The sequence below is a fragment of the Gopherus flavomarginatus genome, chromosome 1 (genome assembly GCF_025201925.1).
Source record: "Gopherus flavomarginatus isolate rGopFla2 chromosome 1, rGopFla2.mat.asm, whole genome shotgun sequence".
Taxonomy (NCBI): Eukaryota; Metazoa; Chordata; order Testudines; family Testudinidae; genus Gopherus; species Gopherus flavomarginatus.
Genome location: NC_066617.1, coordinates 339335394 through 339362706, shown reverse-complemented (window position 1 = coordinate 339362706; position 27313 = coordinate 339335394). Strand labels below are relative to the sequence as shown.

Sequence of the window (27313 nt, the reverse complement as noted above, 5' to 3'; positions counted from 1 at the left end):
CTACAAATCAGAGGCTCCTGTCCCAGAAGGGACTGAGGTGGAATGAGCAAGTGCGTCCACTTCAGAAATTTGAAAAGCAGTCATTTGGTCTACAGCTAGCACCTTCATTATGGAGCCACACAGCTGTTCCCTCTCTGCTTTTGCTTGCTGTCAGATGAGTTATTCCCAAAATATAAAATTTGCATAATATCATTAACAAATATTCCAGAGAGAAAAAATATGACTAGGTTGATTAGACCAGAGAAGATGGTCATACAGTAACGATTCTTTTCTGTCAAGTATCAGAGGGATAGCCGTGTTAGTCTGGATCTGTAAAAGCAGCAAAGAATCCTGTGGCACCTTATAGACTAACAGACGTTTTGGAGCATGAGCTTTTGTGGGTGAATACCCACTTCGTCAGATGCATGTAGTGGAAATTTCCAGGGGCAGGTATATATATGCAAGCAAGCTAGAGATAATGAGGTTAGTTCAGTCAGGGAGGATGAGGCCCTGTTCTAGCAGTTGAGGTGTGAAAACCAAGGGAGGAGAAACTGGTTTTGTAGTTGGCAAGCCATTCACAGTCTTTGTTTAATCCTGAGCTGATGGTGTCAAATTTGCAGATGAACTGAAGCTCAGCAGTTTCTCTTTGAAGTCTGGTCCTGAAGTTTTTTTGCTGCAGGATGGCCACCTTAAGATGTGCTATAGTGTGGCCTGGGAGGTTGAAGTGTTCTCCTACAGGTTTTTGTATATTGCCATTCCTAATATCTGATTTGTGTCCATTGATCCTTTTCCATAGAGACTGTCCAGTTTGGCCGATGTACATAGCAGAGGGGCATTGCTGGCATATGATGGCATATATTACATTGGTGGATGTGCAGGTGAATGAACCAGTGATGGTGTGGCTGATCTGGTTAGGTCCTGTGATTGTGTCGCTGGTGTAGATATGTGGGCAGAGTTGGCATTGAGGTTTGTTGCATGGATTGGTTCCTGACCTAGAGTTACTATGGTGCGGTGAGCAGTTACTGGTGAGAATATGTTTCAGGTTGGCAGGTTGTCTGTGGGCGAGGACTGGCCTGCCACCCAAGGCCTGTGAAAGTGTGGGATCATTGTCCAGGATGGGTTATAGATCTCTGATGATGCGTTGGAGGGGTTTTAGCTGGGGACTCTATGTGATGACCAGTGGAGTCCTGTTGGTTTCTTTCTTGGGTTTGTTTTGCAGCAGGAGGCTTCTGGGTGCATTTCTGGCTCTGTTGATCTGTTTCCTTATTTCCTCGTGTGGGTATTGTAGTTTTGAGAATGCTTGGTGGAGAATTTGTAGGTGTTGGTCTCTGTCTGAGGGGTTAGAGCAGATGCGGTTATACCTCAGTGCTTGGCTGTAGACAATGGATCGTGTGATGTGATGCAGTCGGTAGGTTTTCGATATAGGGTGGTGTTAATGTGACCATCACTTATTTGCACCGTGGTGTCTAGGAAGTGGACCTCCTGTGTAGATTGGTCCAGACTGAGGTTGATGGTGGGGTGGAAGCTGTTGAAATCGTGGTGGAATTTTTCCAGAGTCTCTTTCCCATGGATCCAGATGATGAAGATGTGATCAGTGTAGCATAGGTAGAGAAGGGGCGTGAGTGGACAAGAGCTGAGGAAGCGTTGTTCCAGGTCGGCCATAAAAATATTGGCATATTGTGGGACCATGCGGATGCCCATAGCGGTGCCACTGATCTGGAGAGATAGATTGTCAAATTTGAAATAGTTGTGTGTGAGAATAAAGGCACAGGGCTCAGCAGCCAGTTGTGCTGTGGCATCATCAGGGATACTGTTCCTGACAGCTTGTATTCCATCTGTGTGTGGGATGTTTGTGTAGAGAGCCTCTACATCCATGGTGGCTAGGATGGTGTTTTCTGGAAGGTCACCAATGCATTGTACTTTCCTCAGGAAATCAGTGGTGTCATGGAGATAGCTGGGAGTGCTGGTGTCATAGGGTCTGAGTAGAGAGTCCAAATATCCAGACAGTCCTTCAGTGAGAGTGACAATACCTGAGATGATGGGGCGTCCAGGATTTCCAGGTTTGTGGATCTTGGGTAGTAGATAGAATAACCCTGGTCGGGGCTCTAGGGGTATGTTGATTTGTCCCAGTGTTAGTGTAGGGAGTGTCCTGAGTAGATGGTGCAGTTTCTTAGTGTATTCCTCAGTGGGATCTGAGGGAAGTGGCCCGTAGAATTTGGTATTGGAGAGTTGTCTGGCGGCCTCCTTTTGGTAGTCAGACCTATTCATGATGACAACAGCACCTCCTTTATCTGCCTCTTTGATGATAATGTCAGGGTGGTTTCTGAGGCTGTGGATGGCATTGCGTTAGGTTATGAGGCAAGCGATGTTGTTTTTCCACAATTTTTGCGTGTGCACGTCGGCAGAAGCATTCAATGTATAGGTCCAGACTGTCATTTCGACCCTTAGGAGGAGTCCATGTGGAGGACTTCTGCTGAGGAATGATCTTAGGAGGCCACGTCCAGACTACCCGCCGTATCGGCGGGTTAAAATCGATTGCTCGGGGATCGATATATCGCGTCTAATCTAGATGCGATATATCGATCCCCGAGCGCGCTTATATCGATTTCGGAACTCCATCAACCCCAACGGAGTTCCAGAATTGACAGGGAGAGCCGCGAACATCGATCCCCCGCGGTGTGGACGGGTGAGTAATCCGGTCTTAGATATTCGACTTCAGCTACGTTATTCACGTAGCTGAAGTTGCGTATCTAAGATCGATTTCCCCCCTGTAGTGTGGACCAGCCCTGAGAGTGACCCCTGAAGAGGGATGGGGTTGGGGTGGGGTGATAGAAACTAATATAGATAGAAGGAAATATCCCAGGTTAATTGTGCTTAGGAGCCACTGACCTCATGTGATGTGAGTCCAAGCGCTGAGGAAGTGGGATGGATGATTGGCAAAGGTATGGATAGGGACAGATTCATCTGCAAGCAGTGGTGTGCTGCTCTCAACAAGCCTGTCAAAATGTATGTTTAGAGTTAGCCATTGGTCAAAAGGATCTTCTGTCACATGTGATGAGGGGGGTGATGGTCGCCTCCTGTAATTCCTTCCCCTTTTTATCAGCAGGTCTTGGGGACAAGGTATTAAGCTCTGATATCTGTGAGCCTGCTAGGGACTGGAATTGCTTCCTTATTGCTTATGTATAAATTTCAAGGGACTTCGGTGTTTCCCTGGCATCTTTTAGGCTATGCAGCCTATTGTCCATCTTTTTCTGAGAAGAAGGACAGACCCTTGAATGGCAAATCCTGGATATCTACTCTACTTCAGGAGGGAGACCAGAAAATTGGAGCCACAAACACCTACTCTTAGAAATAGCAGATACCATGGAGTAAGCTGCTGAGTCTGCTGTGTCCAACCTGTCCTGCAGAGCTGTCCTTGCCATAAGCTTCAGAGACTGGAGAGCAACTTAGAAGCCCAGAATTGTGGGAGATGTTTCTAGCAGAAAGGAAATTTATTAGTAAGACATTTTTCATTATTGGGACCAACCAGTGACAGTATCTCCCTTTCTTCTTTTTACCATCCCGTCAGGCACTGTTATACCACAATGGCATAGAACGGCCTTTTTTTTCTAATTTATGGTGGAATTTCTTTACTCAAATTCATTTTTAACCAAACCTTTTATTATGGTACACAAAATTATGTACACAGCTCCAAGCATAACCAGCACTATACAAAGAGGGAAAGGGAAATATCTGATGTAAGGGCTTTTATGAAGTTAGTTCCTTTGTTTAAAAAAAGGAAAAATAATTGATGCTAAGTATGTCCGTTACAATAAGAAGTACATTAAAGCTTCACTAATGTGGATGTTACTAAACCATTCACTACATCATTTGCACAAAAATATTAGTGATTTCTGCCAGCTGCTTAGCACAGATTTAAAACTAGATGATTCAGTGAAGTGTCTTATTTTACAAATAAGTTGTTGTATATTATTTTTCCAAAATATACTGCATTTCATTTACTAGCATATTTGGACGTATAGTTAGCACATATTATGAAGTACCAATGAATGAACATGTACATTTTGTGAAGTATTAACCTTGCTTTTTGATTGCAGTTTTTTCTTTTTCATTAATAATTCACAAAATTCAGCATTTTGCCCTGTACTGGAGTCACTAGTGTGAGTTAGCAAAATTCTACTCTATAGGGTTAATCACTGAAATTTACCAAAGAGAATTCCTTTTTAAAGGTATTGTAAAGTGTATTTCAGCAGAAAATATGTACAGTGCTACTGTAGACAGGCCGACTCACCCCTGCGGCACCTCCTGCTGTTTACTTCTGGGAATTAGCTTGGTTCCAGCTCTGGAGCGCCCTCTGCAGGCCAGTGATCCACCTGTCCTCTGGCCCTGTGTCCCTCCCTGGACCCGGTGCCCTTTTACATGGAGTGCTGCCCCCAAGCAGTCACCGCTTTCTCTGAGGTTTCCCCTTCCTGGGGGACCCCCACCCTCTGTCCCCACTTTGCCTCAGTATATGGCTACTGCCTAGTCTCCATCTAACCCCCGTTCACTGGGGCAGACTGCAGTATCAGCCACTCATCATAGGCAACTGGTTTGGACCTGCTGCCCTTGCCTACCCCTAGGCTGGCCTCTGCAACCCCCAGTACCTTTTAGCCTAATGCTAGGCCACAGCCTGGGGCTTTCTAGGCTAGAGCTCCCCCACTCCTCAGCCTATCCTGAGCCCTGCTCCCCTCAGGTACTTTGCCTCTATCCCCCAGCAGCCAGGCCCATCTCCCTCTATAGCTAGAGAGAGACTGACTGCTTCTAGCTCCCGTGGCCTTCTTATGAAGACCTGTTACTCAGTTTGGGGCGTGGCCCCAGCTGCAGCCACTTCCCCAATCAGCCCAGCCTAAAGGCTGCTTTCTCCAGCCACAGCCCCTTCCTAGGGTTGTTTTTAACCCCTTCAGGGCAGGAGCAGGGGTCCACCTAATTATAAAAGTCATGGTAAAATTACACATCTTTTCAGTTCATATTTCAAAATGTATGCAGTTCCCATATGAGATATTACTTAGCCAAAATAGTTAATTTATGTCAGTAGCATTTCTGGCAAGTTTTTAGGAGAATAGAAAAACCTGCCAAGACTTGACTTCAATATTTTGCCATTTCCCATGTTACATTTGATGATGTTTCTAATATGTACAGTAATTCAGAGAGCTGGCATTTCCTACCCCTCATAGTGGCACCAATTCAGTACCCACCAAAGTAAAGTCACTCATTGAGCTAGTGGGCATTGAATCAGGCTTAAAATCATAAACTGATCAAGTCAGGTATTGACTGTTAAGTAAAGGAGGAAATTATTTTCATGTATTATGTTCTATAGTGTGTTTATTGTATCTGCCAATGTCAATTGTGTACTTTGGGGAAAATCTGACGTCTGTCCCATTCAGATGCAGAAGGGCTGAAACACAGTTCTGTTCTTCAGAGATGTAAGAGCAGGATTCCAGGAGTTTGTGGAGGGATACACAACTTCTGTGTGATGTGGAGTCCATCTCTGTGGGTGCTGCTTGACCGCTGTCACATAAGGGAGTTGGGCTGGGGCCAGTGCATCTACCACTGCCTGGATCCATCTACCATCAAACATTGTGGAGTAGGATTTGCTCTGTAGTCTGGAGTGGAGGATTCTTTTCTTCTTATCTGAACAGTTACCCAATTTAGTTGTTTGGGCTGGGTATTTAGAGCAGGATATGAGGGATTCATGATTTTAGAACTTAAACAAAACCTTCCATTTTTAAAGGAGCCCTTCAATTTGACTTTAATAAAGTGTACCAAATGGTTCTTGACAATAATTTAAAAGTATGTTTTTTTTACAGGTTCCAGAGTAGAACAACTGAAGCAGCTAAACTTGAAGCTGAAGTCGTTAAAGCACAAGAAACACTCAAAGCCGCAGAGGTACTGATTAATCAACTTGATAGGGAACACAAGAGATGGAACACACAGGTTTGTTGCAGAAACTTTCATAAAATAGATGCCACTGTATAAAAAACTTGACTTAATACTTTTCTTTTTTAAAAGGTAATTGTTTGATCATACAATGTGTTTATGGAATATAAATTATGTGGCACTGTATTGCAGCTCCTAAATGTTTATTCCATTATATTTAAAAGCTGTTGTCACCACTCGAAAGCTTGATTTTAAATTTCTTCTGAAACTTTCTCCTATTCCATTATTTAGGTTTTCTTGGCAGATAAGGTCTGAATGTGCACAAAATGCATTATTTAATTAATATGATAAAATGTATTGTAATTTCAATGATGTAAAACTGTTGTGAGTCTCAGCAGTCATGTGACTGTTTTATGGCCAAGATTATCAAAAGTGTCTAGTGGGTTTGGGTGCCCAATTTTGAGACACCTTGAACAGGCTTGATTTTTCAGAAATCTCTCAAAATCAGCTTTTATGTATCTCATATTGGGAACTCACAAATGGAGGCACCCAAAATCATAGATTACTTATGAAATCTTGGTGTATGTAATTTATCACAGTTTGGTAACAACTGACACTGGGAAGAAAAAGAATATTTTCTCTCAATCCATCTCTGCTAATCCTCATTTAAGGAATTGTGAAGCTGCAGCTAGCTTCTTTGGAGATGCCCCATCGGCTACACTAAGCAGAAAGTGAGTGCTGTAGAGAATCTAGCCCCCAAAATGGTCCTGTGGCTTTTCTACTCATGAAAATGTTACAATTTTATAGTTATTCGAGTGATTGCAAGTGTCCATTCCACCATAGGTGTGTATGTGGCTTATATACAGTTGTCAGAGATTTATCCTTTGGCAATACTTATCGGGGAAGCGTTAACACCTTCCAGTGCCTTGTGCCACTGCACAAAAGTATAAAGGGCTGCACTGCCCTGACCCACCACAGTTCTTTCCTAGCTCTAGTGATGGTTGTTGTTGGAGCAGCAATCTTTGTTTCTTATATTTTCCCTCCCTTACACTGTTTTTGTATTTACAGTGTAAATAGTAGCTGTGCAATAGTTTTTAGTCTTGTATAATATATCTGTAAATGGTAAGTTATAGGATTAAGTTTAGAATGTGCTATCTTTTTAGTGTGGGGTTACCGGTGGTTGGTGGGACACTGGACATGATACTGGACCGATGCCCCGTTTTCCTGGCTTCAAGGCCTGTTTTTCATGTAACAGATCTATGCCAGTGAGTGACCCACATCCCAGATGCCTTAAGTGTCTGGGAGAGGTGTGTGTCAGTGACAAACGTCACCTTTGTAGAGGGTTCAAATCGCGTTTGGTTTCCAGGCTCAGGTACCTACTCATGGAGTCTGCACTTTGTCCACCATCAGAACCTTCCTGCTCTGAATGGGTACAGAGCAGTTCCATGTCTGTTAGGAGTGTTTCCTCCCATTCTGACAGAGTTCTTAGGCAAATCTACCTCGCTGGTGCCTAAGAAGAGACTGCATATGTCTCCTAAGATTGGAAATGGGACCCTCAAAGAGGAAGGCACGGAGTGTTCACAAGGTCTTAGTGGGACATTCCAAACAGTCATACCTCCCAAAAGCAATCTGTGAGACAACAGGGATTGCTGACTCCAGAACCCAGGAAGGGACTGTTGAGAATAATCCCTGAAAGATCAGTGCACCTCTCGGTACCGCAGGCTTGGCAGCCCTTTCCAATGCCATCAACATGCCAGGGTTTTGAGGCAGCCAAATTGTTGCTTAACTTGTTGGTACTGGCTTCTCCCATGATTCAAGAGCCTTGTATGGAATAGATATTGGAACCACACTCCTGCGGTCCCGGCTTAAGCCCCAGAGCACTACTCGGTACCGGCCACTTCTACTCTTGCAGAATCTCTAGAATGTATTGCATCTAGAGGCAAGCCAACAATAATTTCACTGGTTTCCCCTTCTCCAGGCGTGGAACCTCTTTCCCCCAGTATCAACAGGTTCAACTCCCTCATGGTCACGAGAAATGGACTCTACATCAGATTCAGGAGTTGGATCCTTTGTGTTCCAACCTGAAGTTGCCCAACAGCCCCAGTGGGGTGCCTGTCTGCTTTGGTACCATTCACAGCCTCAGCGTTCTATGTGTCTGTGGACCTACACAGGACTGGATACCTTCTGGACCCCTTGGAGCTTCCCTCCACATTCCAAAGCCTGTCTGCTCCATTCCTGCACCTCTACATCAGCCAGGTGCTGGGAGCATCTATAGGAGAGTCACCATCTTTGTTCCCTCGGTACTGGGGTTAGTATTGTGCAGACAGAGCTGCATGCTGGGAACTCCCCTTTAGAGGAGTTAGAGGAGGGACCTCCTCAACAACCTTTAGCCTCTTCTTCTTTATTTCCCGATAAGGCAGTAGTGGCTGAATCTACCTCCCCACCTCTTGATGTCTTTAATGCTCATCAGGACTTGTTGCAGAGGGTGTCTGCAGCTTTAGTTATCCAGCCAGAAGAGGTACAAGAAAGGTAATATGGGCTTGTGGACATTTTAGCGTCTGCAGGATCCTCAAGGGTAGCTTTTCCTATAAATGAAGCTATTCTGGAGCCTGTCAGGATTTTATGGAAGACTCCTTTTTCTGTGCCTCCCACTGCCAAAAGAGTGGAGAAGAGATATTATGTCCCTTCACAGGGATTCAAGCACTCTTACAGATACCCTCTTCCAGTCTCTCTTGTGGTCATGGCTGCCAACAGAAAGGAGAGGCAAGGACACCAGGCCTTTATTCCAAAGGGAAAGGAAGCAAAAAAACCCTTAGATTTGTTTGTTTAGAAATTTTATTCCATGAGAGATTTACAGCTCAGGATTGCAAACCAGCAAGCTCTGCTAGGTCATTATGACTTTAGCCTGTGGGGTAATATCCTGAAATTCAAAGACAAGATTCCTGATGAGGCAAAGCAGGAGTTCTCTGCTTTGGTGGAGGAAAGCAAATAAGTTGTCAGAACAACATTGCTGGTGATCCTGGATGTGACAGACTCTGCAGCTCAAGATATTGCCTCTGCCATCATGATGTGATGTTCACCTTGGCTGCAGTAATCAGGTCTCCCCCTGGAGGTGCAACAAATAATTCAGGACCTCCCATTTGAAGGCCTCTTGCTGTTTTCCAGTAAAGCTTGATGAGAGGCTTCAGAACCTGAAAGATTCAAGGGTGATCCTTAAGTCTCTGGGGATCTATGTACCGGTGGCAAAAAGAAAGCCATTCCTTCCACAACATTCCCCAAAGTGTCAGCCATTCTCGCTGCATTCCAAGGACCATCCAAAAAGAGGGTCAGGGTTGCAAGAGGCATCCTTCTCCTCCATCCGTCTCTTCAGCTGCCAACTCTTCTAGGCAACCTGGATCATCTAAGCAGTCATTTTGACCCACTGGTTGAGAGCAGTGTACCACTTCCCATAGTGCCATCTTTCCTGACCCCTATTATTGCCAACCACCTATCCTCTTCCTAAGTGCTTGTGACCTTACGGTCAGAGGGACCGTAAGCATATAGAACTGGGCGCATGCTACTTCAGGAGGTTCAGTCTCTCCTCCTTGTGGGGACCTGTCGTATAATTCCCCACTCTGAACTTTTGCATCCAAAAGATGGGGTACCAGCATGAATTCCTCTAAGCTCAATTACCAGCTTAGTACTTGTAGCGCTGCCACCAACCAGGAATTCCAGTGCCTGGTACACTCTGGTCCCCCCAAAACCTTGCCCGGGGACCCCCAAGACCCAGTCCCTCTGGATCTTAACACAAGGAAAGTAAATCCTTTCCCTCACCGTTGCCTCTCCCAGGCTTCCCCTCCCTGGGTTACCCTGGAAGATCACTGTGATTCAAACTCCTTGAATCTTAAAACAGAGAGGAAAATGCACCTTCCCCCCTTCTCCTCTCTTCCCCTCCCAGATTCTCCCTGAGAGAGACAGTAATCCTAACACAGAGAGAAATTAGCCTCTCTCTCCCCCTTCCCTCCTTTCTCCCCACCAATTCCCTGGTGAATCCAGACCCAGTCCCCTGGGGTCTCACTAGAATAAAAAAAAAATTAGATTCTTAAACAAGAAACCTTTAATTGAAGAAAGAACAAAGGCAAAAATTACCTTTGTAAATTTAAAATGGAATAGGTACAGGGTCTTTCAGTTATAGACACTGGGAATACCCTCCCAGCCTAAGTATGTAAGTACAAATTAAAATCCTTTCAGCAAAATACACATTTGCAAATAAAGAAAACTACCATAAGCCTAACTCTCTCTATATACCTAGTACTCACTATTCTGAACTTATAAGAGCCTGTGTCGAAGAGACTGGAGAGAAACCTGATTGCACGTCTGATCCCTCTGAGCCCCTAGAGTGAACAACAATCAAAAACTAACAGCACACACAAAAACTTCCCTCTCTCAAGATTTGAAAGTATCCTGTCCTCTGATTGGTCCTCTGGTCAGGTGACAGCCAGGCTCACTGTTCTTGTTAACCCTTTACAGGCAAAAGAGATATGAAGTACTTCTGTTCCATTAACTCTTAACTATCTGTTTATGACAGGACCATAGAGGATGTGACCGTGTCGTTCAAAGGGAAGGGATTTTATTCCCACTACTTCCTACCCCCAAGAGCAAATGGGGGAAGTCTATTTTAGATCTGAAATTCTAGATGGTCACTCTAGTCTATTATCAATTCCTTAGCATCAATAAAAGATGCTTATTTTCACATGGCAATTCACTAGAGCCTCTGAAAATTTCTCAGGTTCATGGTAAACGGATTCCATTACCAGTTCTCAGTGCTGCCTTTCAGACTATTAGCAGCGCTTTTCATTTTCAGAAAAATGTATGGCTTTAGTAGTGCCATTCCTGCAAAATTCAGGACTCCAGGTATTCTCTTACCTGAATGACTGGCTAATCAGAGGTTTCAGGTACTCTCCAGCCATTATTTAATCCACTTTTGACATGCTGGGGCTACTAAGTCCATCTAGAAGTCCATCCTGTCTCCTGTTCAAATGATAGAATTCATTATAGCAGTCCTGGACTCTACAAAGGCCAGGGCTTTCCTTCCACAGAAGATGTTCCAAATGATGCAACTCATTGCTCTAGATATAAAGGTGCACCCTATCACCACAGTTTGGAACTGTCTCAAACTTCTAGGATACATGGCAGTGTGCACATATGTGGTGCAGCATGCTAAAACTGCATCTACATCTACATCAGATATCTACACGGTTGGATAGCCTCGGTGTATTCACCAGCCCGTCGTCATATAGTCATAGTCTTCCAAGAATCTACTAAGGTGTTATTCTTCCTGGACTGGTAGACAGAACCTATGAATATTTGTGAGGGAGTTCACTTTGATCCTCTGCAACAGGGTCTCACTGTAGTCATAAATACATTGGATATAGTTTGGGGAGCTCACTTAGGTCGCCTTCAGATTCAGGGCCTTTGGACTCCCTAGGATCTGAGTCTCCATGTAAATATCACAGAGCTGTGAGCCATCCATCTGGCTTGTATGGCATTCCTTCCACAAATCAGGGGTGGAACTTATTGGTGCTCATGGACAACACAGCAGTTATGTTTTATATCCTCCCTCCAGTTGCTTGACTTTGGATAAGACTTTGGGCAGGAATGCAAGATTCTGCTCACCTTATTCTAATAGCCTCTGTGTGTTTCCATTGAGATTGGCTGTCAACCCTACTAGCCCTATTGGTCAGACCTCCACTGTTGCTTCTAAGAGATGTAGATCTCATTTTCCAGGACCACAGCAGCCTTTGTTATCCCAAATTTCAGGCCTTCCACCTAACAGTGTGGATGATTCATGGCTGACACAGACTTTATTCTATGGGTGTGCAAGAAGTGCCACCGAATAGCAGGAAGCCTTCAAGTAGGTCTACTTACATTGCTAAGTAGAAAAGATTTTCCATCTGGTCCATATAAAGAGGTATTCCCTCAGATCAAGCTCCAATTAGACATATCTTGGATTATCTTTTGTTTCTGGAACACCAAGGATTGACTTCGTTCCATCAGAGTCCATCTGGCAGCTATCTCAGCTTTCCACTCTCCTGTGGATAACCAATCAATTTTTTTGAACTCTCTGTCCGTCAGGTTTCTAAAGTATTTGTGTTATATACATAATCTGGTTCCTCAGTGGAGTTTAAATCTGGTGCTAGCAAAGTTGATGAGTCCTGGCTTTTGAGCTGCTAGCAACTTTTTCTGTTTGCACCTGTCAATAAAAGTAGCTTTTCAGATGAGTAGGGGAGCTGTGAGCTTTGCTATCAGAGGTACTCTATACAATTTTCTTTAGGGACAAGGTTTTCCTTCCGCCTCATGCTAAATTCCTGTTTAAAGTGGTTTCCAGATTTCACATGAATCAAGCAATTTATTTACCAGCATTCTTTTCCAAAGCCTCATTTGAGCAGAGGGGAGGAAAAATGCCATCAGATTTAATCAACATTTAGATGTTAGAAGAGCTTTGGCTTTTTACCTGGAGTGGACTAAACCATTCAGGTCTTTGTCTCGACTCTTCGTCACATTTTCAGACAGAGTCAAGGGCCACCCTCTCTCTTTCCAGATGATCTCTTCTTGGATTTCTGGTTGTATTTGATTATGCTACCGGTTGACCAATGATGTACCTCTTAATAAAGTGGTGTCTCACTGAGCCAGGTTGGTGGTGTCTTCTGTGACTTTTCTGCCTTGAGTTCCCATTCCGGATATTTGTAGGGTGGCAGACTGGTCATCGCTCCATACATTTGGCTATGAAGGTGCCATCTGTCATGAATCCACTACATATCTTTTATTTTTTTTTTTTTTTTAGGTTTCAGAGATCACAGATGAACTAGCCACTCTGCCTAAAAGAGCTCAGTTGGCTGCTGCTTTCATAACGTATCTTTCTGCTGCTCCAGAGGATCAGCGAAAAATTAGCTTGGATGAGTGGACAAAATCAGCTGGTCTTGAAAGTATGTATTTTATTTTCTTTGACATGAAGACAAGTGAGAGAGATTTAATTTTTCAAAGTGAGAGATATTGATAATTTTAATACATATTTTTGTTTATAATTTTTGGAAATTCATAATGCTTTGATAGACTTTAATAACACGACTTTCATATTGGAAAAAAATAATTCCAATTATACATACGAAATGATGGGATCTAAATTAGTTACTGCCACTCAAGAAAGAGATCTTGGAATCATTGTTAATAGTTCTTTGAAAACATCTGCTCAGTGTGCAGCTGCCTTCAAGAAAACTAATAGAATACTAAAAAAGATTAGGAAAGGGACCATTAAAGAGACAGAAAATGTCATCATGCCACTATATAACAAAAAATTCATAAATATTAGTATTGGAAAAGGAACCAAGAAGGGCAACAAAAATGATTAGAGGTATGAAACAGCTTCCATATGAGGAGAGAGTAAAAAGACAGAGACTGTCCTTAGAAAAGAGAAGATTAAGGGGGGATATGATAGAGGTCTTTAAAATCATGAATGGTATGGAGAAAGTGAATAGAAATTATTTACCCCTTCATGTAACACAAGAACTAGTGATCAACCAATGAAATTAATAGGCAGCAGGTTTAAAAGAAACAAAAGAATGTACTTTTTCACACAATGCACAGTCAACCTGTAGAAATCGTTGCCATGGGATGCTGTGAAGGTCAAAAGTATAATTAAGTTCAGAAAAGAAATAATAGAGATCAGGTCCATTAAAAGCTATTAACCATGCTTTGGTTGTCACTAAACTTGCAACTTCCAGAAGCTGAGACTGGATGATGGATTGGATCACTCAAAATTGCCTTGTTCTGTTTATTCCCTCTGATGCATCTGGTACTGTCCACTGTCATAGACAGTATACTCAGCTAGATCGACTTGATCTGACCCAGTGTGACCGTTCTTATGTATGGTAGCTACATGTAGGCACAGCTTTGGCAATCATCAGTGATCTGAGTTTGCTATCCCTGGATGGGAATGTGCCAAAAATTGATTCTTCTTTCAGGTGTATGTCTTCCCAAGAACTCACAGTGACATAAACCTGAACAGAGTGTAACATCTTTTGATTGCATTTAGGCACACACTTGCTGCAGAGAAATCAATGGAGAAAAGTATAGATCTCCTTACTTGGTGGAATATGGTTAATTTGCCTATCCCAAAAATGAGGGATGGTCTGAACACAATCATTTCTTTATCTTTTATGTATTAATAACACTCTCCTGTAACATCAGAGATACAGAAAATATCAGGAATTTAAAAAAAATAATCATTAAGGAAATATACTAAACTATATTGTATACGGCAGAATCTCTTGTAACTACTGACATGTAATACCAACAGAATATAAATGTCAGCACAGGTACATGGTCTATAATTAATAAATCCATCTTTAATTTGCCAGAATTTGATATGAGACGGTTTCTGTGCACAGAGAGTGAGCAACTAATTTGGAAAAGTGAAGGTTTACCCTCAGATGACCTTTCAATAGAAAATGCTCTTGTGATCTTGCAGGTAAACAGTACTGTATTTTTTGTTTTTTCCCTTGGAGACATTTTCTCTGCAACTGGGTGAAGCAGATGGTTTTTCTAGGTTCTTTGATAACCTCATTCAATCTTTATGATCTTCTTAGTACTCCTGAAGGCACAAACATTACAAAAATAAAATATTTATGCTACTTGTTATATCTACAACTCTGATTTGTCTAAAATGAAAGGAATAAAATTGTTCCCTCATCTATGCATTTTGCTTTTTTGCTTTTATCATTTTTACCTGAAAATCCAAAAGGAAAGGCCCTCTGTCCATCAAATTAGACCAAACATGAGTAATCTTTAGCGTTACTTACAAATTTTTGAGAATTATCCACTGTGTTGTAAATGTGCATTTTTGTCATATCAGCCATTCCATTGCCAAGATATATAAAAAATGGCCACCTCCTGCAAACACTTTTACAGATTTATAAATTCATAATTTTAAGGCCAGATGGGACAATTAGGTTATCTAGTATGAGCCATATGACGCAGAATTTCACCCAGTTACTCCTGTATTGAGCCCAATAACTTGCGCTTGACTAAAGTATATCTTCTAAAAAGATATCCACTCTCTTTATTTGAGGACTTGAAGACATCTAGACGTCAACCTCACTGTTAAAAAAAAAAAAAATTCTGTGCCTTATTTCTAATTTGCCTTTGTTTTGCTTTAAATTCCAGCCATCAATTCTTATTACACCTTTTTCCACTAGGTTAAAGAACCTTCTAGTACCTGTTATTTTCTTCCTGTGAAGGTATTTTTACACTGTAAACAAAACACATCTCAGTGTTCTTTTTGATCTTATTTACAGAGTAAGCTCTTTAAGCCTCTAAATATAGGGTTTTTTCTGGCCCTCAAATAATTGTTGTGGCTTTTCTCTGTACCTCTCCAGTTTTTCAACATAATTTTTAAAATGTGGGCACCAGTACTGAACACAGTATTTCAGCAGAGGTAAAATCACATTCCTGCTGTTAATCACTACTCCCCTCTTTATACATCCAAGGATTGCATTAGCGATGTTTGCCATAGCATCATACTGGTAGCTCATGTTGAGTTGTTTGTCCACTATGACTCCTGTTTTTTCTCAGAGTTGCTGCTCTTTCAATCACTGTTTTCTAGGATAGTCTCCCAATTATTATCTCTCGTGTTAAGCTTACTATAGTGAGTAGTTTCATCCCCTTTCATGCAACATGCATTTCCTCCTCACAGAAGGAACAATCTCTACAATTGAAATTATGACTGGCTGTTTTGTGGGCCAAGTAACTGGCAAATCTTGCTATTTCACCTTCCTAGTGGACACATGCACTGAGGTCCATTTTCAGGCCACGTCCAGACTACCCGCCGTATCGGCGGGTTAAAATCGATTGCTCGGGGATTGATATATCGCGTCTAATCTAGACGCGATATATCGATCCCCAAGCACGCTTATATCGATTCCGGAACTCCATCAACCCCAACGGAGTTCCAGAATTGACACGGAGAGCCGCGAACATCGATCCCGCGCCGTCTGGACGGGTGAGTAATCCGATCTTAGATATTCGACTTCAGCTACGTTATTCACGTAGCTGAAGTTGCGTATCTAAGATCGATTTCCCCCCCCTAGTCTGGACCAGCCCTCAGTCTGGCCTTTTGTTTTTAAAATGAGATACAGGAGCCAAGTATTCGTTCCCTCCCCAAGGCAGAATCCCTGTCTCCCTTTCTTCTTGTTAATTTGTCTCCTTCAAACGCCACATTTCCTACTCCCATCAAACCCCAAAGTGGGATGTGGACAGAGAGCCTCATACTGCAGACTTGGTTTTATATTAACATGTTACCAGCAATATGCTGGATTCTTTCCTACTGTAATCCTGTCTAAAACAGACCAGTCCAAGAAAGTCTTCTTTCTGCCAGAATCAGTCTCTGTGGTTCTGTTATTAGGCTGCCTTCTTTGTTCAAGCAGTTCAGTAATAAAAACAGCTGTTGAAATTTTTAACTGTTCAGTGTTATTTGTATTTTTTGGAGATGAAAAAATATGTTAGTTTCATATTTTTGTCCTATAACCAGATTGTAGCATATAACTTTTTTTTTTCCAGAGTCGATTTTGTCCCTTTTTAATAGATCCTTCTTCAAGGGCTACAGAATGGTTGAAGACACATTTGAAAGATTCTCGCTTGGAAGTTATTAACCAACAGGTCCAGTATTTACTCTTAATTCTAGATCTTCAATTCTGTCTGAGCTTTGCTGGCCCCAGGATCCCATAGTGTGGGTTATGGGGAAGTGTGATAGTATTCACTGATGTAGCCAGGTTCTTGGGTTTATATCATTTCACACAGTGTTCTAGGAAGAAATAACTACATATGCTGGCTCACTGTTTCTAAAACTACAGGGAAGTCCTTTAACTATATATATTGTACCAAAAGATTATATAAAATTGGCAAATGCAATTAACACTTTACATACTTTTAACATTAAGAAGTTTACCTGTTTTTACAAATGTTGTGCTCTAGCTTATTTTAAAAATAAAATTATTGGTATTTGCATATTTAATAGCAATGATAGGTTGATTTGAGTAGCAGAGACATCAGATTATTTAAAATTATAGGGCCAGATCCTTTACCTTATCCCATGCTTTATATTGCTTCCACACAGAATGATTTCATAGCAGCAAATTCGTATAATGAACTTTTTTCATGCTCTTTTTATTTTTTAAAATAAAGATAAGGTACTCTGGGACCTCACCCAAATTTTTTGACTAAAGTAGTCTCAGACTTTTTAATCTGAATTAATCTCTTCTTTACTAAAGATTTTCCGAAGTCCTATGATTTACCAGACAAAGCCATGTTTCGTAGCTTAGATGTAAAAAAGACTATTGGTTATTAACATGGAGAACTACTTACTGTAAGGCCCTGTGGGTCTAGAACCAAAGCCTGTAGAGCTGCTAACATCCCTATGCTGCCGCACAGCAGCATTTGTAATCAGCATGTGCTCCACTGCTCATGATCTGCTGTGGACATAAACCATGGATAGTCTTGCCTCAAGGAGTCTGACAGGCAGCAGCCTCATTGCTCCTGATTGGCTCTTCACCATATATAAACCCAATGGGCATTCCAGGAATGTCCAGGCAACAGTGTGGATATCCTGTAGCTGTGATGACCATTCCTGTTCCTTGCTCTTGAGTTCTTGGCTTTGACTTTGGCTTGATTTGGACTTCGCCTTCTGAACTGGACCCTGAAACCCGACTCAGACTGTGAATCTTGGTATCGACCCTGTCCTGGAACCTCACTATGAATTCCTTCACTACTGTCAGCCTCTAGTTTGACTCAGCTCTGATCCTGTGTCCTGACTGTCCTTGTTAGGATCCTAACAACTATACCCTTCAGAGAGTCTACTTGAAAGCCATTTTGTGGTGTTGAAGAGAGAACCAAAGACCTTGCTATTTTGTGGCAGAAACTATCTAAGCTTCATCAGATTGTGTGTGCAAGAAGGACTCAGGGTCCTCAGGTTCTCCTAGAGTAGTAACAGCTTTACAGTTTGTCTTTACAATATGTCTAAAGATGAAATTTGGAAAGGTGGCATGTGAAGTTCATGCCACTCTTCCATTATTCTGAGACATGAGCAGATGCTAATTTTGGGAGAGCAGTGCTTATTCTCTTGAATAGGTAGTATGTCTACTGTTCAGCAGTGTCAATGTTTGCTGGACTGCTACAGTGGAGATCCACAGATACAACTTCACAAAGAAGAAAAGAAGACTACATAATAGTTATTCCCAGATATACTGCATCTGCAAATTGGCATAGCCCCTATCAGTTCCTCTCTGTTTTCGACTATTAATAATGTTTCCTGGTTGTGAGCTGGTGAATTGATGCAACAGAACTGCTTTTGGCCAGATGGAGCATTGCCCCAGAATTCACTCCCTCTAGTGGGTCAGTCAGTCAGTTCCTGTTGCCTGAGTCCCCCCGGGGTATATGGGTTTTCCCCTTATACTTGGTTGGGTCAGCTGGTCCTAGTGCTTAGGGGGTCTGGAAACTCCTTCAGGTCTTAAATCTCCCAGGGTTCAGTAGGGGAAGGCAGGCCTGCTCACTCCACTGAGTTCCAAGTTAATCACCATAAGCCTGTCTGGCTGTAGTACCTGAATTAACCCCTTGGTTGCTGGGCCTGCATGGGATATATACTCCATGGCACTGGTAGTAGAGAGGTACCAAAAGATAGTCAAGTAAAAATGTGTTTTGTGCTCTTGGTTGCAGATCACTTGATCTGATGTCCCTTGCATTTCAGTTTTACTGCTTTAAATTCTTCAGTGACTTGCTTGGCAGGACATGTTATTCTTAGACTGTGAATATGCAGAGACAAATATATTTAATGTATAACAGTTACGGCTAACTACAATACTTTTTTTGACCAAATAATCTTACGATGTGCATTCTTAAAGAGAGATAGATTCTTTGCACAATATTTAATGTTTCCACAATTGACTAAGAAATATATTAATATTAAGGAGCTAAATACATTAATAGGCATTAATTTTTTTACACAGGATGCTAGCTTCATTACTGCTCTTGAGCTGGCAGTGAGATTTGGGAAAACACTTATTCTACAGGAGATGGATGGAGTAGAGCCAGTTCTTTATCCGCTGTTAAGAAAAGATCTTGTTGCTCAAGGTAAATGCCTGACAGTTTGAGGGAGAGCTGTTTTAGATATCTGTGAATTAAATCAATGTACATAGTACAGAATCTAATTTTTAACTTACTACTTTATAGATACATGAATGTTGGTTAGGATTTTGCTCTTTTATGTTTACCTTCCACTACTCATGTAATGTGCGATCTGTGTTAGAAATATTTAAACATATTTAAAGTTCTGTCAAATAGGATAAAACAAGACACATTGAATCATTCTAAAGTTTAAGTTGACTTTCTAGTCGTACTTTGAAGCACGTGCTTTTGTTTGGGATCTCTGACCCTTACAGAGTTCAAAAATGAAGTGCTTTAACTTAAGGCTGGAAATCAGCTTTTTAGATTGTTAATTATTGCAGTTTCTCTTTAATTTTCTTAGAAAACTACAGGAAAAGAGAAACATCAAAATGAGGATGGAGTGGGAAAATAGTTATCCACAGGCTATGAGATCCAGTGAGCTGGTGGGATAAAATGCACGAAAAACTGATATACATTTCATAGTATATTCAGGAAGATAGCCAAGGCCAAAAAAGAATTTGAAGAACACTAGCCAAAGACTCAAAAAGTAATAGCAAGAATTTTTTTAAGTCATCAGAAACAGGAAACCTGCTAAACAACCTGTGGGACCACTGGACGATCAAGATGCTGAAGGAACACTAAAGGACAATATGGCCATTGCGGAGAAACTAAATGAATTCTTTGCATTGGTCTTCATAGCTGAGGATGTGAGGGAAATTCCCAAACCTGAGCCATTCTTTTTAGGGGACAGATCTGAGGAACTGTCCCAGTTTGAGGTGTCATTAGAGGAGGTTTTGGTACGAATTGATAAATTAATCAGTAATAAATCACCAGGACCAGGTGGTATTCACCCAAAAGCAGACTGGTCTGAGTCTTTTTAGTATCTGGTTCTAATGCACTTCTAGGATGCTGCTGTATTTTTATTTCCAACCATACAGGGGAAAGTTCATCTCATAAAAATCTTTTAATTTATTTTTTATAATATTTATGAAAATGGTTTTGTTAGTTTTATAAGACTATTTCTTTTAAACTAAACCTAACATTTGGTTCTCAAGTTTTTTCACATAGTAGGTATTTATTTTCAGACAATTCTGGAATTTCCTAATCAAACTTAGGATAATATGTATGTATTTTTAATAGGACCACGATATGCTGTACAAATAGGTGACAAAATTATTGACTATAATGAAGAATTCCGCCTATTTCTGTCAACGCGAAACCCAAATCCCTTTATTCCACCTGATGCAGCTTCCATTATTACTGAAGTTAACTTTACTACTACAAGAAGCGGTTTAAGAGGACAGGTATGCATTTAACATTTCTTATAATAAAATAATAATAATTAATAGACATTGGGCTGCATTCATCTCTGGATACACCTTGACTTCTGACCTGGCAGAGGCCCCTGTTTATGGAATATAGCTGCAATCTCCAATTTGTTGTGAGAGCTATGGGGATATAATGCAGCACAAAAATTTAAACAATAAAATAATTATTAAAATAATTAAATTAAAATAAAAATTGTAACTTTTTTTTTAACATACCTTACAAGCAAATCATAGACTGGCAGGTGGTAACAGTCTTCATCCATTTTACACCTATTGAAGTAAGTGGAAGTTCTCCATTGACTTCAACTGAATCAGATTAAACCCTAAATTATTAGTTGCATTTGTAAGAGCATTCATGGTGCTTTTAAAATTTTAGCAAAACAGTTCTCCAGACTTCTATCCTTGCCAAACTGTACTGCTGGTCTCAAAATACTTTATATTCGTGGTCAAGAAGAGATCAATGAAACCTTAAGACTGAATGTGTTAGGTCTTCCACCAAATTGCTGGCAGCTGCTGAGACTTTGGTTTATGACATTTAGAGAAAAGTGGGACAAATAGAGGGCCACTAGAAAAAAGGAGGAATTAGAAAATAAAAACCCTCATCATTTCAAAACAATACTCCTTGGGAAGCTAGTTTATTCAAAACTAACAAACATAAAATTTGACATTGGAGAAAAAGGTAAAACACTAAGCAGACATACAACTCATCTTTGCCTGCTGAAAACAGGAGAACAACTGAGCAGCATTGGTAGGAGGACTGTTTGGGTAGTATAAAGTTGCTGGAAGAAGCCAGATAAACAGGGAAGAAATTACCATTATTTCTTGTTGGATCTACTTGTTGGTTACGTCTACGTTATGAGTTAGGTGCATGCTTCCCAGTGCAGATAAACATACCTTGGGATTCTGGTGGGTTTTTACTTTATCTGGCCAGGGGCAGCTCTAGGTATTTTGCCGCTCCAAGCATGGCAGGCAGACTGCCTTTGGCGGCTTGCCTGCGGGAGGTCCCCGGTCCCGCGGATTCGGCGGCAGCCTACGGGAGGTCCGTCGAAGCCGCAGGACCAGCGGACCCTCCGCAGGCATGCCGCCAAAGGCAACCTAACTGCCGCCCTTGCGGCTACCGGCAGAGCGCCCCCTGTGGCTTGCCACCCCAGGCACGCGCTTGATGTGCTGGTGCCTGGAGCTGCCCCTGCATCTGACTATCCCTTGCTACTGCCCCTGTGCTTCAGTAGGTACACTATTATTTTAGCTTATTTCAGAGAGCTAGCATGAGTAAGTCTACATGAGCTGGGCATCACGCCCCTAGCTTGGAGTGTAGATGTAGCCTTTGAAGTCCATTCTTTCCTCTGTTCTCATAATGTATTTTGTTTATCATCACGGTATTTTACATACACAAGGGCTACGATACTGAACTATCTAGTGTTTAAGCATGCGTTAAAAACATTGGCTAACATACATGGCCAAAATTGATGCATATGTATTACTGAGGTTAATATTCTCCTTCTTGTTGATTATGTTGCTTTCCTCTTAGCTTTTAGCTTTAACTATCCAGCACGAAAAACCAGATTTGGAAGAACAGAAGACAAAACTGTTGCAACAAGAAGAAGACAAGAAGATACAATTAGCTAAACTTGAGGAATCTCTTTTGGAGGTAAAATAAATATGTCCTACTGATTTCAGATTAACATAGTAGATCTAATACTGATATCTGTTTAAAAGCCAGGTGCTAAAATTGTTAATAGCAATAATGAGCTTGAGAATTTGTTTAGAGGGATGGGGAAAGGAAATGTGTAAACTCAGGGTGAATTGTAGCATTTCAGGACATTCAGGATTTTCACAACCACATTAGGGTCAAATATCCCGTTAGTGCTTGAAAAAGGAAAATGTTTGTTAGTTTACAAAATATGGATTATACTGTTTCTTTTTCTCTTATTTTGAGTGATGAAAAATTGCCAAATTTTAGATCTGGAGACAGTCACAAGAATATGTACTGCCACTGAATCAAGATATGTAGGTTGAAATGGTAGAAATTAAAAAAAAAAAAATCCATTAGGATGTGCAGAGACATGGATGTGCATTACTTTTGTGCCTTCTGTAAATAAATACAGGAAATGTGTAAGATCTCAAAAAATTAAAATGTGAAAACAAATTAGAAAAATTCTCACTTTTAATACTCTACCATTGGTATAGAGGTACTCGTTGCCTATGAGCCATAATTTTCTTTTGAGTTCTGTTTTCCTTCTGTTATTTTGAAGTTGGTTTTCTAAATATTCTGTTGGATTTTGATTCTAATGAAAAAGAACACGACCTGAATCCAATGGTACACCTGGAGAAGTAAGGATAATCTCAAAGGAAGAGGATAAAGTTTCTGCACAGTTGATGCATTTGTGAAAACATCCAACAATTTGTTTCAAGCCGTGCAGCTGTCTTTTTGTGTGTGTAATAAGCCTTATTAGGTACAGTACATTTTAGGAAACAGTGAATTTTGTTTTCTGTCGCTTTTCAGCCATAAAGGCTTTGTGCCAGATTGTGAACTCCTTACTCTCATCAGGGAGCAGTTTCTTTTTATGAGTCATCCCACTGGAATCAATGGGGGTACTCTTGTGAGTATCTGCTTACTATTAGGAGTAAGGGGATCACAGTCTGATTATATGCTTTTTATTGTACTAGTCTTGCAGAATATGGGCCTACTCCAATGCCTATTAAAGTCAAAGAAATCTTTATGTTGCTTTTAAGAGACATTGAATTGGACATTCTGGGTATCATCTTGCACCATTAATTCAATAGGGGCTTTACCGTTTGCTTCAGTGAGAGTAGAATCAGGCCCTCTAATTCACTGGTTTTAGGTTCTACCAATTCTGTTACATCCCTACATTCTTTGGTATTCTCTTGATATATTGTTAGAGCTGTTGATAGATTTGAGGAAATCTGCCTAATTATTATTATTTTTCATGAGAATAATTCTACTATGATTTTTTTTTTAAGTCAGCAGAAGCCTTTTACAATGCAATTTGGGAAAAAAAAGATAAAAAGTGTATCTAAGTAACAGAACCTATTAATTACTTACTTACTTTTTAAACAGGACCATTACATGCAGTCAACCTTTCAAAAAGACATTGGGATGAAAACATTGATAAGTTGACTATGTCCTTGCAAGTCAGCAATGTTTCTTATTAAAGTTTCGTACTGCAGTAAATACTAACATCATTACTATAGTTGCAGATATATTGTAAGCTTTAATTAGCTAATTTCAGAAGGGAAGTTAGAACTGTAGAGCACGTATGTCACACTTGTTCTGTGGTGAGGTCTGAGTTATCATTTCAGATGGGGACAGGGAAAAGGGAGTAAAAAATTAACTGGCAAGAGTCAAATTTTGCAGTATTGTCTGACTAGAGAGTGTGCCAGAAATAGTGAAATTAAATAGTGCATTTAGAGATAATTAGATGTTCTTATTAGAGGAGTGTGTAATAGGTTGGATCACAGAAAACCCCTTGGGAACTGCCAACTGATGTGCTGAGACTACTTCTGCCCCTGCTTTCCATGCCAGCTTGGGACTCCAGAACCTTGCCTGGTTGTGCCAGACTCACTTACCAGCTACAAACACAGAACCACATCTCTTAAACTGCAGGCTTAACTGAAAGCAGATTAAGAAGTGTTACTATCTTTAACACTCAGATGCCCAACTCCCAATGGGGTCCAAACCCCAAATAAATCCGTTTCACCCTGTATAAAGCTTATGCAGGGTAAACTCAAAAATTGTTCAACCTCTATAACACTGATAGAGAGATATGCACAGCTGTTTGCCCCCCCTCCCCAGGTATTAATGCACACTCTGGGTTAAATAATAAGTAAAAGTGATTTTATTAAATACAGAAAGTAGGGTTTAAGTGGTTCCAAGTAGTAACAGACAGAACAAAGTGAATTACCAAGCAAAATAAAATAGAACATGCAAGTCTATGCCAAATACAGTAAGAAAACTGAATACAGACAAAACCTCATCCTCAGAGGTATTCCAGTAAGCTTCCTTTTACAGACTAGTCTCCTTCTAGTCTGGGTCCAGCAGTCGCTCACACTTCCTGTGGTTACTGTCCTTTGTTCTAGTTTCATGTATCCTTTGGGGGTGGAGAGGCTGTCTCTTGAGCCAGCTGAATACCAAATTGGGGGGTTTCCCAGGGGTTTAAATAGACTTTCTCTTGTGGGTGGACACCCCTCCCTCCCCCTGTGTAGAATCCAGCTACAAAGTGGAGTTTTGGAGTCACATGGGCAAGTCACATGTCCATGCATGACTGAGTTCCTTGCCAGCCAAGCCACATTCCTGGGAAAGCTCAGATGTGGATTGGTGTCTCCAAGTTCATTGTTGGCTTAAGTGTGTCTTGACTGGGCACTTACTGAGAATAGTCTTTTCTCAGGAAGCTGACCAACTGCTTCTCTGAGGCTATTTAAATTTAAACAAGTACATAGCCAATATTCATAACTTTGAGTACAAAAATGATACATGAATACAAATAGCATGAATGTATTCAGTAGACCATAACCTTTGCAGAGATATGTTACATAGCATATGTAGCATAAAACATATTCCAGTCATGTCATATTTACATTCATAAGCATATTTCCATAAAGCATTATGGAGTGCAACATCACAGAGTGTCCCTGTGAGTGCTCTAAGTTAAGTGTCTTGGTGCCCTGTGCTTGTAATCAGAGATTTGTAGTAAAAGTGCCCCGGTTGGCCGCACATGCGTGGCAGCCGTTTTACGCTGCACCAGGTGGCTACCTAGTGTGCGCAGCCAACCGTCCCTCAGTTCCTTCTGTACCGCCTTTGGCTTGAGTTGGAGCAACTGCAGCGCCCCTTATAACTTTAGATATTATTAGATATTATTATTAGATATTATTTTGAGGTCTCCCCCAGCTAATAGCATCTTATTCCTTTATTTCTCCTATTTCTTATTTATCTTAGTTTAAAAAAAAACCAGTTGTCCCCCTTCCCCACGAAAAACAGAAGAGGGACAGAATGAGATTATTCCCATTTCTACTTCAAAACTAAGATCCAATGAGGTATGCCAGGCTCTCCTGGCTTTAAACACTGCCTGACCTGCAGGCTTTCTGTACTGGTCTCTGATGGCCACACGCAGTGTGTTCGATGCTTAGGGGAGACACACATTACTCAGAAGTTTCCCCACTGCAAAAAAACTGAGTGTTAGGACGAGGAAGATCAGGGATCTCCAGTTAAAACTCCTGATGGAGAAATCCCTCAGACAAGCCTCTGACCCTGAGTCCAGGACATCTCCTGGCCAACAGTCTCCAGAGGAAGCGTCTGACGGGGTTCTACCTCCAAAATAACTACTAAGGAGTTTGCTCCTAAAAAGGCTGCAAATAACTGGTCTCAGTCTTTGCCACAGCGAGAATCTCCAAAGTCAAAATCTGCCCCGGTACCGAAGGCACTGAGAGCGCTGGACCATGAGGCACCGGGAACATCCAGTCCTGAGACTTCCTGAGGAGCTAAAGACCTGGTGCGGGCTAGCTCTCATAGCACTCTGCGCACTAAAGCCAAGCCTTCCAGCTTGGCACTGACAGAGCCAAAGAGAACCTTGGCACCAAGCAGCTCAGTGGCGCCACTTGCTGCCCCTACACAATGCAGCAAGTCAGCAGGACCCACAGCTCTCACCCAGATTCCCAGCCAGAGCATTCTGCTGTCCTTGGTGTCGATCTTCCAAGTGCTACAGCAATTCATTAGACAGGTGGGCCTACTTGTTACCTCAACATCTGGGACTCTGCTATTTGGCACCAATGGTACCCCAGTGAGAGTAGGACCAAGCCTGGTTGCTACTCCTGTTGGCTCAGTTCCTCCTTTCTCCAGCGATGAGGAAGAAGAGGATGAGGCAGGGATCTGCACCCCTTGCTATTCCTCACCTAAACTGGGACCCTCTCAGCACCGCATGTCTATAGATGCATAAGGTGGGCAGCCTCCGCTATTGGTACTGCCTCACATGGCCTTTCCACCCAACTGGGCATGCTGGACCCATTGGCATTATATAGGGCCCAAAACCTCACCCCTCCCAACCCATTTAGATCCAGAACAACTTGCTCTCTGTCACCTCCTGCACCAGCTTCTTCGGAAGTGCTGGATGAGGAGGTAGAGGAACCTGAAGATGCACCTGAGGGTGATACCCTTCCACCCACACACATTTCATCTTCATCGCCAGATGACACAATAATTCCATCCCCCTCACCTTGGGGGATGATTTCAAATCCTTCCAGGACCTCTTCAAATGAGTAGCTGAATCCCTGAACATCTCACTAGCAGAGCTACCGGAGACCTAGCACAAACTCATACTTCAAGCATCCACATCAGCGAAGATTGCATTGCCTATTAATGCAGCCATAATGGATCTGGCCAAAATAATCTGTCAGACACCTGCCACAGCCCCACCTTCTTGTAAAAGATCTGACAAGAAGTATTATGTCCCAGAAAAGGAACTGAGTTTTTATTCACCCACCCTACCCCAAACTCATTGATGATAGAAGCAGATAATCAAAGGGGAAAGCGACATCAATTTAGAACCATCCCGTATGACAAGGACTGGAAAAGGTTAGACCTTTTCAGGTGGAAAGCCTACTCATCAGCTACCCTCTGCATAGCTAACTACTTGTTCTAAATGGCAAAATACATATGCAACCTGTTCTCTCAAATGTCAATTTTTATTGAACAGCTTCCAGATGACAAATGAGAACAATATAAGGCTAACATCGTGGAGATTTCCCTCATTGCCAGAACGGCCCTTGAGGCTTCTCTCAATTCTGCAGATACGGCAGCATGTTCAATAGCTACATCCGTCGTCATGCATCACACTTCCTGGCTACATCTGTCTATTTCCGAGGGAAGGTCAAGCCACAGTTGAGGA

The 27313-nt window shown here is 41.7% G+C and overlaps 1 protein-coding gene across 3 annotated transcripts in view; it reads left to right on the top strand.

Annotated features, from left to right (window-relative positions):
* DYNC2H1 (dynein cytoplasmic 2 heavy chain 1) overlaps nt 1–27313 on the top strand; it is a 421699-nt gene that overhangs the window by 133594 nt on the left and 260792 nt on the right. For all 3 annotated transcript variants that reach the window (XR_007770188.1, XM_050927645.1, XM_050927637.1), the window contains exons 61-67: nt 5826–5952; nt 12719–12860; nt 14292–14401; nt 16489–16587; nt 18930–19053; nt 20227–20390; nt 21943–22062. Coding sequence is in view for 2 of the 3 variants with exons in the window: in XM_050927645.1 (XP_050783602.1) it covers nt 5826–5952; nt 12719–12860; nt 14292–14401; nt 16489–16587; nt 18930–19053; nt 20227–20390; nt 21943–22062 (886 nt within the window). In the remaining variant the exon portion in view is untranslated. The remainder of the gene's footprint in view (nt 1–5825; nt 5953–12718; nt 12861–14291; nt 14402–16488; nt 16588–18929; nt 19054–20226; nt 20391–21942; nt 22063–27313) is intronic.